The 18,377-nt window shown below is 33.9% G+C and overlaps 1 protein-coding gene across 1 annotated transcript in view; it reads left to right on the top strand.

The window, feature by feature from the left end:
- Positions 1–18,377, top strand: part of LOC115882652 (cadherin-99C) — a 243,377-nt gene that overhangs the window by 90,984 nt on the left and 134,016 nt on the right. The window contains exons 2-3 of the mRNA XM_030900847.1: positions 11,596–11,671; positions 18,205–18,270. Coding sequence (XP_030756707.1) covers positions 11,605–11,671; positions 18,205–18,270 — 133 coding nt within the window. The 5' untranslated portion in view covers positions 11,596–11,604. The remainder of the gene's footprint in view (positions 1–11,595; positions 11,672–18,204; positions 18,271–18,377) is intronic.

Here is an 18,377-nt window from a genome sequence, read left to right as displayed (position 1 = left end):
ATTGACCAATAGCATCGTAATTTAGTAAATTAATAAAGAGGACGATGCCAATTTATTGCTGCCCCCATGTATATTTATTACACTTAAACGACCTAGGATACTAATGAAGAGATATAACCATTAAATAAAGTACCCACTCTACATATTTTACGGCAACCAGAGGAAAAATAAATTTCCGTAATCTCACTGAATTAAAATCAAATCTCTGTGTCTATCGTAAATGTATCCTGAAAGATATTGGCGATTAATTCTGACAAACTATTCTTAGAACAAATTAAGAATTTTCAACTTTGAGAAACACCTCACTGTAGTATTGTAAATAAAGAAGCGTATCTCCAATAAAAACAGAGATAATGTCGTTATTAAAAAAACAAAATGCTCACAAAAGATGAGCCTACAATGTGATTTGATTTAGCAATAGCTGCTACAGTTGCGGCACCCTACAGGGTGTTACAAAGTTTGGGCAAAAAACTTCGTCTTATTGTTGTGCCCTGTATATGCTCAAAATAAATTCGGAATAAAAATTTCCGTTAAGAAGAAATTAATTTACAACTAAAAAAAAATCATCAAAATCTAATGAGTGGTTCGCGAAAAATCCAACTTTGAAATTGGGACTAGTTTTTAGTGGCCAGTTTTTTTTGCCGGTGAGTGTATATTATTTTTATTTAACCTTTCAAGAAGGGCTGCAATTTTTTCGGGAAGCATTTTAGGGCATATATTCATAGGAACGTTTTGTTTTATTTTTATCTATAAAATCACCCACTAAAGTTAGATACATTATTTTATTGACACCCTGTATAAAGAACTGTATAAGTTAACAACAAATATTTACAAGGCATTTAAAGCAGGTATATTTTTAGATTTTGCTTTGAACTAACATTCACCTTTTAGTGTTCGTGATCGGGCAAGTTTACGTTTCATCAACATCTTCTTCTTTATGGCCTAGCATTACGAATTTACCATTTTAATTTAAAAGAACTCTTTATCTTTTATTGCTTTTCATTGTGGATTTTGCATAATAATAAAAATACAAATCGCTAGGAGATGAAGAAACATTTCCGTAATTCTGATATTTATTAATGATTTTTTTGTAAATTTAATATCGCATTAACAGGATATTTTATTTTTCATCAGCTTTTTGCTTTGAGAGTCTATTTCACTGAAAGATATTTAAACTCAAGAGATACAATTGTTTACGTTTTTCTATTATCAGACATTATTTTATCCTTATTTTCCCGTCTCTCTTACCCCAAAAACGTTTGCCAGATTTACTTCTATATACAATTAATATTCGACTAACACCACAATCAATTATGAAGAAATAAATAATTTCGTTATATTTCTATATTTATATCAAGTACATTAATTTGCTAACGTCAACTTTTTTATTTAATACTTAATTACTTTATTATTTTTAATTTTTTTAATGGTTTGAATAAAATATCAAAGTAGTCTTTTTTAAAAAAAACAGTAGTTTGGCAACGTCACTCTTAGGAATTTACGACGTAGTAAAACGGAAATCGAGTCAGAATGAATATTCAAAGCAGCTGTTAGTGCGATATTGCCGTTCCGCCGGTGAGTGTTTTGTGTATTTTTACTGTTTCATTGTGGTTTTTAACATTTTTGTGATATTTTGTGGACTTGCGTAAACATTATTTTGAAAATATGGTACATTCGTGTGTTGTGTGCAAGAGAGTGGATCACTTAAATCCACATTTAACTTTTCATCGGTAAGTAGGGTTATGATTCTTGTTTCTAAATACAAGGGCGGTACCTAAAATAATAAAGAGCATATTTGCATATAATAATACCAATTGGTTACCAATAAATTAAGAATAATTTAATTTAAGAATAAGTTCTATAAACAGTTAGGTACCTAGTAATTTATAAAATTACGAACTTTAATTTTTGAACTTGATTTTTTTTACTTTATATATTGAACGTTCTTTGTTATTTTATAAGAATAAAATCTAATCTAGGTACCTACTTCGGTTTGCCCCTTTGTACTTATTCTATCAACAACTGAGGTGTACCGAAAAATAGAATTTTGCTGACTTTTTGTAATTTTTTTTCCTTGTTATACAGTTTTTTATATAGTTTTTATACCCATACTATATTTATTATATAATTACATTTTTCTATAAAAAAATAATGTATTGATATTGAGATGAGAGTTCGGAAATAGGTAGTTAATTAGGACGTAATTTACTTTACGTTTTTTTGTAAATTAACGCTTGAAGCATTTCCTAAAACAGTTTTTGCTTATTATCTCGAAACAACGTGTTTGGGGCGGGTTTTGCAACTTATCATATTAACACACTCAAATATTGATGTTTTATTTTTTTAATTTTCTTAAAATACTGTCGGTCAATCTGCACGCCACTGGAAATTAACGACCTCAACCGTCTAATCTTTATAAACAACTACATTGTTGACGTAGCGCCGATACCGTTTCCCTTCTTTGTCCATTCTCTTTCGCACTCGTTGATTTTCGCAAACCAATGTGTGATGAAGTTTTAGTGCGTTTTATGAATGGATAGTTGTATCTCCCGAGTTTAAATATCTTTGATTTCACTAGTCCGAAAAAGTGGAAAAATGAACGTTCGGCATTATTTAACGTTTTATGTAAAACTGGCTAGGTATTTTTACAGAAATGAAGAAGGAAATTAGAAATAAAGGATTATACTATATCCATATTGTAGCACATTTTTAGACAACTTCTTTATTTTTAAGATTTTGATGGTCAATCAACAACAAAATATTCCTTATGTTCGGACTAAATTTTCTCGAAAATAAAGACTTAATTTAAAATTCCGTTACAATACGGAAATATATTGAAGTTTTGTGATTACAGTCATATAATATATATGGTTTAGTAAAAAATTGCTCGCTATTTTATGGCAAATACTGAAGCTCAATCAAGGCATATGGCTTTACTTTGTGTTTTCTATTTCATATGGCATTTTCTACAGTATATTTTTATCAAAGCCACCCATTGATTTTTCGCTCGTATTTTACCATTGAAAGAGCCATATGAAATAATACTGCGTGTATCTGCGAAGCCATTAAAATTGTTGAAATACTTTAAATATAAAAAATGTTTATTTTTTAACTGTCCGTCTAATAAAAAATAATATACAGGGTCTTTTCCATTTAAAAAAAACGAAAAAAAATTTTTTTATATTTTAGAAAGTTTGGCGTAGAATTTTGAACATGCTGTATAATTTACGATTGCCATATTTATAGCAAAGTAAGTATAAACCATCTAAAGTAAATACCTAATATAGTTTTGATTTCAGGACACTTCTTGTATTTTTAATATTTTTTTTTAAGAAAGACTGAAAAAAAAATGTTTTTATTTATTTATATAATATCTCTGACACTATTGAAATCTGCACTTACATATACGATACAGGGTATTCAAAAATTCTATACCACACTGTCAAAGCTATAAAATAACTTTTTTTTCGTTTTTTTTTTAAATGGAACGCCTGTTATTATTTCTTTGTTTGATGGAGAATTAAAGAATGATCATTTTTTGTACTTAAAGGATTGTAGAATTTTTAGCGGTGCCATTTTAAAAAACGAAGATAAACTATTTTAAATTTTAGAAAGCTTGCTATAATATTAATAATTTTGAAAAATCAAATGGCGCGAATAGGAATGTTGGTACAATTTTAATATACACATTATCATTCAATTTAAAGTCCCTATAAAGGTATAATTATTTGTAGACACCTTTACATTCTCTCCAATTTACTACTTGATACGCCTGTGTCAGGTGTTATTATATTTTATTTATAATGCGACCGACATTCCGTGCTATATTATTATAATTAATTAATATATGCAATATATACTTTCTCGTTTTGATAAATTCGAGAGTAGGTACTTTATGAATATGCATTTCAACTAGTTTCTAATCCTAAAGCCTTATATGTATATTTGAAATCCTGATGTTACATTTATAGAGTCTTATTAGTTGCTTCTGATTGGTGCATCGTCGCCGTCGTCGTTGGAAAAAGAAAATGCCAGGCAAATTTTGAACTGTCCAAATATTGGCTTTTCTATTAATTTTACAGTTAAAGGTTAAAGGTTGGTTCTCACTATACCTTCCATATCAGCTCCCTTCCGTTTACATAAAATATAATATCATGTAAATGAATATGACAATGCACACTATCCCTTCCGTTTCCCTTCTGTTCCGTATCCTTTCCTTCCATACATTTTTTTAACGGACGGACTGAAGCGTATCAGAAACAGCGTTGTCAATTTCTTACATTTGTACCAGCTCTGTTAACATTTGCTGATATTTATATATTCTTTCACCTCTTAATTAAATCTATTACCTTTTTCAAAAGAGACAAATTTTTAAAATAAAACTTTCGTAATGATTTAAATTGTACAATAAAAAGTATGGAACTGATACGGAACGGAAGCTTACGTATAGCGTCAATACAATAAAAAATACGGAACGGATATGGAATGGAAACGGAAAGTATAACGAGAATCAACCTTAAAGGATGCTTCACGCTACACCGTAACGGGTCCGAGCCGTGCGTCGGTGAAGACATGGCCACACATTGTCAAGTGTTCTTTACACATATACATTCATGCCAGGCCGAGCACGATCCGAGCTTCGCCGGAACTCGTCCGTGCCCCGTCCCAGAAATGTCGGCGTACATTTTTTTCTCGGATCCGCTCCGTTCCCACCACTTTGCGAAAAGCATGAATGTACTTTTTCTGGTGCCCCGACTGCAATCTGCAGTCATGATATAAACAAAGTACACTTTTTCTGTAGTAAGTATTAGTGAATCTTACAGCAGTATTTGACGACAGGCGTAAAACTGGACAATGAAAGGATGTAATGAAGAAGATAGGTTCTTCATCTTTTCCTTTGAGCAGGTGTTTCCCCTGCAGGTGTTGTTCTTTATTCATCAACTGCAATAAGTACCAATTCCAATTTCGAGAACTTTGGCATTGTTCGTATTAAATCTTCGTGTGTCTATGGGGCTGTGTTTTCTAATATACTCGGAACTAATACGAACCCCGTTATCAACTCGGTGTTGCATATACAGAAAGCTCGGACGTGGCTCGGTGTCTACTTCACGGAACGTACCCGGCTCGGGGTCTGTCTGTCTGTCTGTCTGCCTTTTTTTTTCTGAGGATGGTAAAAAAATCTTCTTAGACGCCTGGTCTGTTGTTCTGGCGACCGAGGTGTGCCGGATTCCTACCGACTAAAAATATTCCACCCTATTTGGTAGACAAACTGCGCTGGAACTGCTCACGCATTACTTCGGCGCAGATGCCCCTCTCTACGTTAGACTTTGGTCATTCTTCAACCCTCCGTTGATCCAGCTCCTTCTGTCTTAGAATTTTTGATATAAACGCCACGAAAGCCTCCCATATATCTTCGTCCTCCACAATAGATGGTACTAAGTTTTCTTTTTTAAAGGGTACCTTAAAAATCCCCTTGATCTTTAATCTACCTGGTTCCCAGGCCGAGCATTCAAAAATGGTGTGACTGACATCGTCGATGGCACTGCTGCAATATTTACAGGCCGCACTAGCTCTTTTCTTGAAACGATATAAATAATGTTCGAAAGCTCCGTGACCGCTAAGTATCTGGGAAAGATAATAGTCTACCTGTCCGTGTTTTCGTTCAGTCCATCTTCTTATATTCGGGATTAACATATGTGTCCATTTTCCACCGTACGCCTCATCCCATCTTCTTTGCCACAGTTGATATAATATCTCCTTCGCTTCATTTTTGATATCAGCCTTATCTGTTCTTCCTGTAGTTTTTTGATCATATATATAAGCCCTTTCCTTTACTACCAGGTCTATTGGTGGTATACCTGCGATTACGAATACCGCTTGCTCCGCTACAGTTCTGTAGGCAGAAACAACTCTCAAGGCGCTCCGTCGCTGAACTGATAGAAGTTTCTGTTTTTCTTTTTTAACCTCCAGTGCCTTTGCCCATATTGGAGCGGCGTACAAAATACTGGCGTGGACCACTTCATTTAAAAGTATCCTTTTCTCCTGCCTTGGACCTCCGATGTTTGGCATTACTCTTGCTAATTTAGCCACTGTTGTCTGAGCCTTTACCACTACTGCATGTATGTGTTCTTTGAAATTCAGCTTTTTATCAATTTGCACTCCCAGATACCTGAGGCTTTTGGACCATTTGATTTCCGTCCCATCCAACACAATCTTTGGATACGTAAAAGATCGCTTATCCGTTATCAGTACAGCCTCTGTTTTATGGACAGCCAGTTGCAAATTTTTCATCTTCAGCCAACGGTGTATTCTATCTAAACTATCGTTAACTTCAATCTCCAGTTTTTCTGTTTTACTTGCCGTTGCCACAACAACGGCTGCCTGTCTGCCTGTCTGCCTGTCTGCCTGTCTGCCTGTCTGCCTGTCTGCCTGTCTGCCTGTCTGCCTGTCTGCCTGTCTGCCTGTCTGTCTGTCTGCCTGTCTGCCTGTCTGCCTGTCTGCCTGTCTGCCTGTCTGCCTGTCTGCCTGTCTGTCTGTCTGCCTGTCTGCCTGTCTGCCTGTCTGTCTGTCTGTCTGTCTGTCTGCCTGCCTGCCTGCCTGCCTGCCTGCCTGCCTGTCTGTCTGTCTGTCTGTCTGTCTGTCTGCCTGTCTGCCTGTCTGTCTGTCTGCCTGTCTGCCTGTCTGCCTGTCTGCCTGTCTGCCTGTCTGCCTGTCTGCCTGTCTGCCTGTCTGCCTGTCTGCCTGTCTGCCTGTCTGTCTGTCTGTAACACGATAACTCAAGAACCGCTAAACCGATTTTAACCAAATTTGGCACAAAAATACTGTGGCTCTCGAGAATCTGACCATTAGTTTTTGGTGGGGGTGGGGGGTTGGTAAGGGGGTATGGGAGGGGGTTAAAAATTTAAAAAAATCGTAACTCCAAAATTGCAGTAGCTAGCGAAACGCGGTTTTCAATTTAAGATTAGGAATAATATTTGCAACAAAATTTGTAATAACATCAAAATCTCATATAAATTTCTCTGCGGAAATGCATCATTCTCTTTTTTCCGACTTTAGAATAACTGAAATCAGTTACATGAGAACGTGTTGCTGCTTTACATTCTAAATACTTTTTTGTGTAGGTATGAACTTAACCGAGTAGATACTGTAATTTAGACATCAATACTGTAACGAAAAATAACGAGAATTAACAAAAATGAACTAACAAATCATGCCAAACAAAAACAAACCTAACCAAAGCAATCAAAACACGCTGTAAGCTAAAACTCCATTTGCCGAGTGCTTTTCAAATCTTGCTATATTTTACAATATTTTTTCAACAAATGAAAATGGTACACTTCCGCAAGAGGTTTTTAAGCGAGTCTATGTTTAGAAAAATTTCTAGAATGAAAATCAAAGACGTGTTTTCATGTAACTGGTTTCAGCTATTCTAAAGTTAAAAAACTGAAAATTGTGCATTTCCTCAGAAAATTTTTCGTGATTGTCTATTTGGAAAGGCTTCGAAATACTAAATAAACAAATATTTCTTAAATAACTAATTTCAAGTACCTAAACGAAACTTGGGCCGAAAAAAGATGCATCTACTTCATAAAATTATCTTTAAATTCCTTGCTTTGTTAACAAATTCCACAGGGTGTTCCAAACTTTCAACGAAATATCAACATTTTGATGGGAACTTCCATTTTTAATTTAGAAAAAGATACTAAAAAGTCAAATAATTTAGCTACAATTTGCTGAAAAGATCATCAAAATCGGTCCACTAGAACACAATATACCGGGTGACTCTTAAATAAGTGCAAATATTTTGAGGGATGGTATTTTTCGACCCCAGGAACACGTCTATGAGGTTTCTTTCGCAAAAAAAAGATGTTGAAAATCGTGCATTTTCTTTTAAATTTTCCTTTATATTTTTCGAAGACTTTTTAGAACTGCATGTTCATCGCATATTACTATAGTTACAGCTTTACTCTATGGTTACGGCACTAAAAGGGATGCAAATACAGGGTGTCCCACTAAGAATTGCTCTCGGCTGTATCTCGGAAAGTATTAGTCGTAGGGCTTACGGAAAAAAATATTTATAACTAAAGGGGCTATGAGAAATTGCTGGAAATTATTTTCAACTTTGTAACACGGCCGCTAGAGGACGCAATTGCTATGGAAAATAAGAAAATAGAATGTTTACAGAATTTTGCCTAGATAATGGGTACTATAAATAATAGCTTCATAATCTTCACTAAATTTTGGATTTTTTTCATTAGAACCATGTCCCCCTATCTGCTAAAAAAGTGGTGGGGGAAGGTTAGATCTATCTTTATTTAAATGTTAATAACTCCGGACTGGATGATCAGAATCCAACAAACGAGGGCTCGTTTAAAAGAGCGTTTCTTGCTCTATATTATACCATAAAAATAATAATAATAAAGTTTTGAACGTAGACGCTAGGGGGCGCTTTCTTACAATTTAACAAATATAGCGCGTTTTTTTTTTAAATAAATACGATAGTATGTGCTATTTTAGCTGATAGTAAAGAGTAGAAAAAGCTTAAAAAGTCAGCGAAAACCGCATCTTAATATCTATCTTCTTTCAAACCGAAGATATTAGAAAAATTATAACAAATACCAAAAAATGAGCCCTTAATTACCATATTTTTACAATACAGTATCAGTAGCCCTCTTGATTAGGCCCATTCTAACAAAAAAATAAGATAGAAACAGTTAGTTTATTTTAAGATCGACGATATACCAGAATACCATAATACCAGATGTAAAAATATCTAATAATTAAGATATTAATAATAGTGAACAAGAAACGATGATTCAGTGAAGTCATGGTAGGCTTTGGAAAAAAGTTGCTTTTCGCGTAATAGTATAAACGTCAAATTGTTATTAGATCAACATTTTGATAGTCTTAGCAGCTTTTTTATCTTTTAAATGCTTTTTCAAAATGCCAACAACTTCAACTACCTACTTCAAATAATAAAGGCATTATTTTTAGGTTAGAATGGGCATAATCAAGAGGGCTACTGATATCGTGCTGTAAAAATAAGGTAATTAAGGGCTTATTTTTTGGTATTTATTATAATTTTGCAAATATCTCCGGTTTGAAAAAAGATATCAAGATGCGGGTTTCGCTGACATTTTAAGCTTTTACTACTCTTTACTGTCAGGTAAAATTACATATACTATCGTATTTAATTTTTTTGAACAAACGCGCTATGTTGGTTAAATTGTAAGAAAGCGCCCCTAGCGTCTACGTTCAAAACCTTATTATTATTATTTTTTGGTACAATATAGAGTAGGAAACGCTGTTTTAAACGAGCCCTCGTTTGTTGGATTCTGATCATTCTCAGTCCGGAGTTATTAACTTTTAAATAAAGACAGATCTAGCCTTCCCCCACCACTTTAGTTTAGCAGATAGGGGAAAATGGTTCTAACAAAGAAAATCCAAAATTTACTGAAGATTATGAAGCTATTATTTGTAGTACCCATTATCTAGGCAAAATTCTGTAAAAATTCTATTTTCTTATTTTCCATAGCAGTTAAATTGACGGCTCTAGTGGCCGTTTTACAAACTTGAAAATAATTTCCAGCAATTTCTCATAGCCCCTTTAGTTAAAAATATTTTTTGTCGTAAGCCCTACGGCTAATACTTTCCCAGATACAGCCGAGAGCTATTCTTAGTGACACCCGGTACAGCCGGTGGCTCTCAAAATTTTTCAAAAAAAAATCATTTTTTTGCAAACTTAAATAACTCGGTTATTTTGGACTTATTTGAAAAATGGTAAAGAGAAAATATGTTTCTTTTATCGAGATATACCAGTCCTAAAAATATTTGCAACTTTAAAATACATACATCAAAATTTTAAAGTGCCTGTTTTCATGCCTGTGAATGTATTTTCTTTCTTATGAAACTAGATAAAAAAAACATTTATAATTCACATATGCAATAGATACGCAAGAAGAATTGAAATTATCATCAGTTATAGACAGGTCTCAGAATAAGCCTTCGACAGTACCATCTTATGTCCAAGCAGCAGTACTCTCTCTCTCTCTCTCTATCGCTCTCTAAGCTTGGTCTTTTTACCAGCTCATTGTGAATAAATTTACACTTCATTTAAATTGAAAATAGGTCTAACGGTACTATTATTATTAATACCAGATAGATGCTGTATGTTTTTAGTCATGTACGTGATGGCTTCTTTACTTTTTTACTGGCGTTCTAAGAGTATATTCGTGTTGAAAGGTTTTTCTGTCTACTTGTTCTTCACTGAAATTAAGAAGATTATTTTATTTAGTAATTTTATTAGTAACGGTGTAATGTTTTCATTAGTGATGCTTTAATATTAGAATCCTTTCGTTCCTTTTTTTCTATTAACTCCGGATTACAGTGATCTTCCTGGAATATAACAATAATTGGTTATTTAATACTTTGAATATTAATTGTAATCTTAAAAAAAGTGTTAAATAAAAATGTTTGGCGACCTCCACTTTTGATTCCTTGTAATTTGGTTGTGGATAAAGCAAGAATCTTAACTTTTAGTTGACTAAGATAGAAATTGACTAATGTGTCAATTTCTTAAGCTTCATTCAGAACCTCCCAATTAGTGGTTTCAATTAGAATTTATACTTTTTAGTTTACGATTATTGACAATGCCTAAAACACAGAATTAAAATTAATAAAATATCCTAGCAACAGCGGTAGTCTGTTGTATCCATAGAGAAAGCATAATATTTAGCTTATAAAACAATAAACTTTTGATTTCTAACCAAAATTTTTCTTGAAGGATGATAATCAAAGGCCAAAATGACATTTCTCGCAAATTTTGAAGTATAATTAGTGGAAAAGTTAAAAGTTTGATAACTTTTTCTACTAATTGAAAATGTCTACCACTAATTTTGATGTTCTGAATGCTTACATTCAAATTACAGGAACAAACTTCTACGCTAATTGAAACCACTAATTTATTCCACTAATTTCCAGGTTCTGAATGAAGCTTTATAGTTTATAAATTATATCTAGTTAAAGTTCAGTAATTTCGATAGTGAGACACTCACTGACCATCAGAATTCCAGCAAGGTACTTCTAGAAGTCTCAAAAATTTAAAATTTCGAATTTTAGTTAATGTTTAACCTATAAAGGGAAGGAAAAATTAAAAAAAAACGATATTATATTATTCATTAAATGAAAAATGATTACCTAATAAAAGTTAAAAAAGCATCTTGACACTACCACTAACTGTAACTGACTGACTACGAATGCATTTTGATTTCTTTGGTTTCAACTTTTTTTAGCGATACTATGTTGTTTTTCTTTAATTTTGACTACTTTGATCGTAGTATACAACTTATACACATATTCGTCAGTGAAACGTGATAACCTGCTAACTCCATTTTTTACGTCAATAAGTTTTCTTATACCATTAGAAAGAGAAAAAAATACTCTATAAGTACACTTCCTCCATGTGCACATACTTTTTTGTACCGTTTTTTTGCTCTCCTGTAAAGTTAGGAATAATGTAGTTAGCAGTTATCATATTTCACCGACGATATTGGAAATGTAAATTTATAAAAATACTTATATCTAATTTTGTTTCAGATAAATGGAATGGCTTTTATTAACAGACTGGTCCTCCAAATTTTGCTGTTTCTTCCGTCGGTGATACATTGTATAGGTAAGATTGCAGAATAATAATTTCGGAACTCAGCAATTACTTCCAGCAAAAAAATATATATTATGTAACATTCAGCGCAGTAAGAGTTTTTTGATCTTGCAGAGGAATTATTGTTGTTACATGATGCGCTTTTGAGACAAATGTCGCCACCACCTTTGTTGGTTGACTTCGTTGTTTTTTTTTTTGGAAATTTTTTGGTTCATATTGGAATACCCAAACAGCCGATTGACGTTTATTTTCGGGTTCATAAGAGTAAATCCAGGGTTCATCACCACCGACAATTCTGTAGGTGTATATTTTTTGAAATTTTCTCTGCTAATTCCATTTTTCAACGACACGGTGTAAAACTTTGGGGATAAGTTAACTAAAGATGATAGTCTAAATAACCTGTACACTATGCAAAACAACCTTTATGGCTAGTCCTTTTTGAAAAATAAAATAAAGACCTACCGTTTTACAAAGTACGTCGCCGATATATAATTAAAACCTTTTTGTTCTTACTCTTTTGACCCTTTTTGTTGCTTTTTCTTCTTCTTGCGGCTTACCTATACGCAATACGCGCCACGGCCACAGATCGGAGATCCTCGCAAGAGAAAGATAACATTAAGTCATAAATAACGCGGCCACCACTTGCAAAATGAAGATACGGCCGTGTAATTACTCGGCAGGATTATTAACATTAATGGTGGAGAATTGGCCCATATTTTAAGCGGTTTCATGGGGGTACGGGAAGATACAGTAGGGCAGCAGTAGAAAATGTTAAGAGAAAAAAAGTTTTGGCTTCTGTTAATGTTAGCCCTCGCTGGAAACAGCATTACAGCCATATCCTTAACCAAGAAAACAAACCCCAATATAGAAGCACTAATCACAATACCTCAGGAAATAAAGGCCTCCATAAAACAGCTTAAAAACAACAAATCAGCTGGCTGTGACGCGATTCCGGCGGAAATCTATAAGTATGCAAGTAAAGATAACAACAATGCTATAAAAATTAGTATTTAGGAAAACGTGAGTTCATAATAAAATGAAATAAAAAAAAATTGATCATCGAGTAAAAATTTGCTTGTAAACAGAATATTTTTACATTTCGAGTAAGTAACAATTTTTCTGTATCTGAAAATCTTCTGATGGGAAGAAATGCGGAAAAAATATATAATGACATATTTTTATATTATTATCTATTTCAAAGATTTTCGCGAGAGAAATAGAATTACTACTTTCTCACGTAATAAAACAATTTTTTTTAGTTATTGTTACCGAGTCCCGAAGGTACCGAAAGAACCGGGAATTAATAATTTCGAGTCCTGGTTCTTTGATATCTCAAAAGAACCGGGAATTTCCGGTTCTGAACCCTAGTTACCATATTGTCAAGAAATTATGTTTTTTAACCAAAAACTATAAAAATTTCCGTTTTTTTTTTAAAATTGCGCAGAAAAGTCCTCATATTTTTGGGGCCAAAATATACTACCCCTGAAAATATTTGCACTTATTTAAGACTCACTCAGTATAGGGCGATTCACGGTTATGGTACGTTATATAGCGTTTCCGGAACCGGAGCTGTTTTTTGGAACCGGTAATTTCGGTACTATGCCTCTAAGGAACCGGGAATTCCAGTTTTTTGGGTACTTTCGGTACTACCAAAATTTTGTGCAGTTCTTTAAACAGCAAGCAAGGGATGATTATCGAAAGTAAAATCGGTAAAAAATTTAGGTTTAAATGAAAATAATATCAAATTATTAAGTAGTTAATCAGCCATGAGAAAATTAACGTGAACACAAACATGATCACAAATTACTCTCAAAAAAACTCAAAGAACAATTTTTTTAATTATTACTACAATCAATAGCAGCACACAGTAAGGCACTCATTTTTTGTCATTCCGTCTCTGTGCTGGGACGCAACGCTCGAACCTCGCAGGTCGACGGACGGAACTCAACTATAACGCTCTGCAATCTGCCAATATTCGACAGATTGTAAAAACTGGCATAAAATATTTGGGAGAGTGCAACTACTCTTTTCCTTCTACTATGATATTACCTCTTCAACTTTGCTGAACGACTCTGGGTTGTTATACTACAAAGTTTGCCTTCTTTCTTTTATAATACGGCCCACTGTGTCGTTGATTCTCGACAATCTAACCAACCTATAAAAATCCCACCGATCTCGCAAAGCTGGTTTAAAACTTTATTAACATGCGGCCTACATCTTTAACCTTCCTCTCTCCATTTTCCCTCTTGCCCATCTTCCTTTTGGTCGTCTCGCTGCCGACGACGCGCACAATTGAGGCGGATCGCAATAAATACGGCCAATCTCCATCGCTAATAAATCGCTAATTATCGCAAACCTGCAGCGAAACCGTAATTATTCGCATGGAAAAAAGGTGTTGTAGGATGCTTTTTATCTGATTTTATTAGGTCGGGTAATTTTATGCATAAGCACTTAGGGATCCTTTAATAGCTGAATGCGTTTGGTCTGATTTTTTTTGAAAACGGTTGATTGGGAGTAGCGATTTTATTTCGAACATAAATATGGATTATGAAAAAATACGATGACGGTATTATCGGGCAAGAAAATCTAGTACAAGTTAAGCTGAATATCATCATCTTTGTCATTATTTTAATAATAATAATAAGCCAAATTTATTACTTTTCAGTGCACAAGGTAATCATAAAAAGAATTCATAACACTATTATTATAACAACAATAATTAAAGTTGACTGTCCTAGTACAAAATCTAAAAAGTAAAAGGCCATGTTATTGCAGTTTTCTGGCAAAACCAGATACTGTTTAGGCCTATAAAATTAATGATTAAATAAAAAATCGGTAAAAAAACTTTTAAGTTAAACGGTTTTATCTTATGTGCATTGAAAACTAGAAAATAATAATAATAATTAGGTATTTTGAACTTCTAGTTCAGAAATATTTTAGTACTAGGCAGAATAGCTTTTAGGCATATTAGACTAAAATAAAAACGTGGGGCCCATTAACTATTGCTGTAATACTTTCTTCTATACTAAGTGTGGATTGCATCGACTTACTATAATCGTAACTGGAGATTTTGACAATCAATAACCAGCCGTGGCGGCTTCATCAGCGAACGCCGAGCTCATATACCAAAGTATAAAGATATGCTTTGCCATAGGTAGGATTTCAGAGGGGCCCCACGTTTTTATTTTAGTCTAATATGCCTAAAAGTATTCTGCCTAGTACTAAAATATTTTCTGAACTAGAAGTTCAAAACAACTAATTGTTATTATTATTTTCTAGTTTTCAGTGCACATAAGATAAAACCGTTTAACTTAAAAGTTTTTTACCGATTTTTTATTTTCTAGTTTTTAGTATTTAACGGAAATGCCTACCGAATATTCCTCATTCTATTTAATTCATTTAGTGCATCATTGTTACATGGTTTTTTACCTGATAATTTATTACAATCTAATTCCTCAACACATAGCCCTTCCAGAGACTTGACTCGACTTAGAGCCACGTATGCTTGCCCTTCCTCAAACAATTTTGAGCCCAAATACACTACTGCATGGTCGACTGTGCTGCCCTGCATTTTATAGACGGTGGATGCCCATGACAAAATTAAGGGTAACATCCTTCTTTCAGCCGTACCATAATTGAATTTTGCTGGAAACTGTATGGCTTTCGGGTGTATAACGTGCATGCCGTCTCTGCCAAAGTCAATCCAAACTGATGGTAATATGTTTCGTACATTTGGGTTCGACGGAACTGAGGCCAAACAATTTCTGTAATGTGGCCTATAGCACCATTTACCAATCCTTTTGTAACGTCAATGTTGGACCGCAACATTACTTTTGCTCTACAAATATTTCAAGTACTGATGGTAAGCCTCCAGTCTCATTTATATCTTTTCGTCAGTCTCATTTATATCGTCAGTCTCATTTATATCATTTTCAGTCTCATTTATATCTCGTCTGTTGGTATTATATTTGCTAAATTTAAATTATCTGTATTTCGTGTGGCGTCAATTAGTTGGTCCTGTGCTTTAATGGTATAAATTCGAGATCCCTTATTCCGGAACAGATTTAAAACAGCAGCGTTGTGATTGTTTACTTGCTGATTAGTGGGGTACCCTTAACGCTTTGTCTGTTGCAAACTCATCACTTGGGTTTTGAATAACTCTTTGCATCAAAATACTAAAATGGTTAGCGGTTAGCTCACCTATTCTCAAAGCATTTAATATTTCAATAAAAGTATAAGGTCCCCTTGCTGACGCATATTCTCCGTCAGCTCACAGAGCGTGAACAAACGCCATAGATGTGTGGCTGGTTGGAGATGATCGGGCTGTGTGAAAACAGGAGCTCCGGAGCTGTGTGAAAACCGGAGCTCTCCAAAAAGTAAAACGTTTATGCCTCCAAAGAACTCGTCTTCATGATTTTTAAGTTGTCTTAATCGTGCGTCAATCATACACAGCATTTGATAAGATACCATTGAAATTTCGTCCATGTTGTTCCCACGAGTAATGGACATTTTAACGGTCGACCCCCCAGAGGTCCAGTAGAGGGGCAAGGCTATAATATACAACAAGAGGCGCCCAATCTTAAGGGGAAAACGCTTGCGACATTACATTTTTAGCCACCCTAATGCCATACAGTCCTCAGCACGTTTTAACCTATTACCTTAACTTGGGTGGTAAAGCTACCGCTAACTACGTAGGTACATCTAATCACCTATTTTTTATATCTGTCCTTCTAACGTCACACAATCTTGGACACAACTGTTCTGGACACGACTACTCATGCCCTCACCTAATACGCCATTTTGTAACGACGTCCATCTTGGATTTTAAATTTTGTCATAATCACAGTATTCTACTAGTGTAGCCCTTTCATTTGATACCCATATTGAGGGGGTTGTGGAAAAATATGAAATCCGCCATTTTGTACCGGCGGCCATCTTAGATTTACAATGTTATTGATATTACTATATTCTATTGTCATCGGAACTAAAGGTGTGTACCAAATTTCAGATCAATCTGACAACAGGAAGGTACTTAAATTTCAATTTCTAATTTTGACTCAAATAAACAAACAAATAAATAAATACCGTACGGGTCGAGCTAAATAAAACCGTTTAAAAACGCTGCTGAGACTATCAAAATATTGATATAATAATATTTTGATGTTTAAACTATCCCTTTAAAAGCAACTTTCTTCCAAAGCCTACCATGAATTCACTGAGGCGTCGTTTCTTGTTCCGGTACATTGTGGATTTTTTTTTAATAAAATAATCTTTTTATCTTATTTTTTATTAGAATGGTCATAATCAAGAGGGCTAGCGATACCGTGTTAGAAAAATAAGTTAATTAAGGGCTTATTTTTTCTTATTTATTATAATTGCTAATAACTTTGTTTTGAAAAAAGATATCAAGATACGGTTTTCGCTGACTTTTTAAGCTTTTATTAGTCTTTAGTATCAGCTAAAATTACATATACTATCGCATTTAATTTTTTTGAAAAAACGCATAATGTTTGTTAAATTGTAAGACAGCGCCCTCTGGCGTCTACGTTCATGAGCTTATTTTTATTGTTTATATGGTATAATATAGGGTAAGAAATTCTCTTTTAAACGAGCTCCCACTTGTTGGATTCCGATCATCCAGTCCGGAGTTATTAACATTTAAATTAAAAGAGATCTAGCCTTCCCCCACCACTTTATTTTAGCAAATAGGGGAAAATGGTTCTAACAAAAAAGATCCGAAATTTACTGAAGATTATGAAGCTATTATTTATAGTACATCGTATCTAGGCAAAATTTCTTAAAAAATACCATTTTGTCATTTTCCATACCAGTTACGCCTTCTAGCGGCCGTTCTACAAACTTGAAAATAATTTCCAGCAATTTTTCATAGTCTCTTTAATGATAACTATTTTTTTCCACAAGCCCTACGACTAATACTTTCCGAGATACAGCCGAGAGCTATTCTTAGTGGAACACCCTGTACAGTTTTCAATTATCCTTCAATACTATAAACCGTAGATTTTTATATACGGTTTAATCATTATGATCTTGTACTCTTCAGTGATATGGATATATATTACTTCTCCACTCAATGTGCCTGGTCATAAGATATAATGACTTGATAATCTACTAGTATTAATAACAATAAAAGTCAACCAATAAGGAGGCAATAACTTGATGATGACGCTATAAAACGGATTGAAATATTTTTAAAAAATAGCTATATTGCATGCTAACTAGGGATGGAAGAAGGAACGTTAAAGATATAGCGTGTGATGGGAGGAAATGCCAGTTTTTAGTAAATGCTGTAGAGATTGACTTTCTTTATAACTCAGGATTTGTATCGATTTGATCCTGAAGTAAAATGACTTTAATTCTTTAAGAGATGAAATTTAGAAATGAATGAAAATTTTGAAAATAATGTGTATTAGAAGAAAAGTCAGTGGCGTACCATAATTGAAATGTTTGGAATTGAAATATTTGAAATTGAAATGTTAACATTAGAAAAAAATTGCAACATTTTAATTTTCTTATATTCGTTACAGGTCTATGCGAAGTCGAGAATGGATCATCGAACATCATCCTGGACATCGAAGAAAGCCGGGGATCTTGTAAGTATTTTAACGGTATCAGGTTTCTAATAATTTCAGAAATCTATTATAAATTAAAAACAAACACGGTGTAAACGCAATTTCACACGGAATGAACAACAGTAACG

Source organism: Sitophilus oryzae, unplaced genomic scaffold, assembly GCF_002938485.1.
Source record: "Sitophilus oryzae breed Bouriz unplaced genomic scaffold, Soryzae_2.0 scaffold_179_pilon_pilon, whole genome shotgun sequence".
Taxonomy (NCBI): domain Eukaryota; kingdom Metazoa; phylum Arthropoda; class Insecta; order Coleoptera; family Curculionidae; genus Sitophilus; species Sitophilus oryzae.
This window is presented reverse-complemented; position numbering and strand designations above follow the sequence as displayed.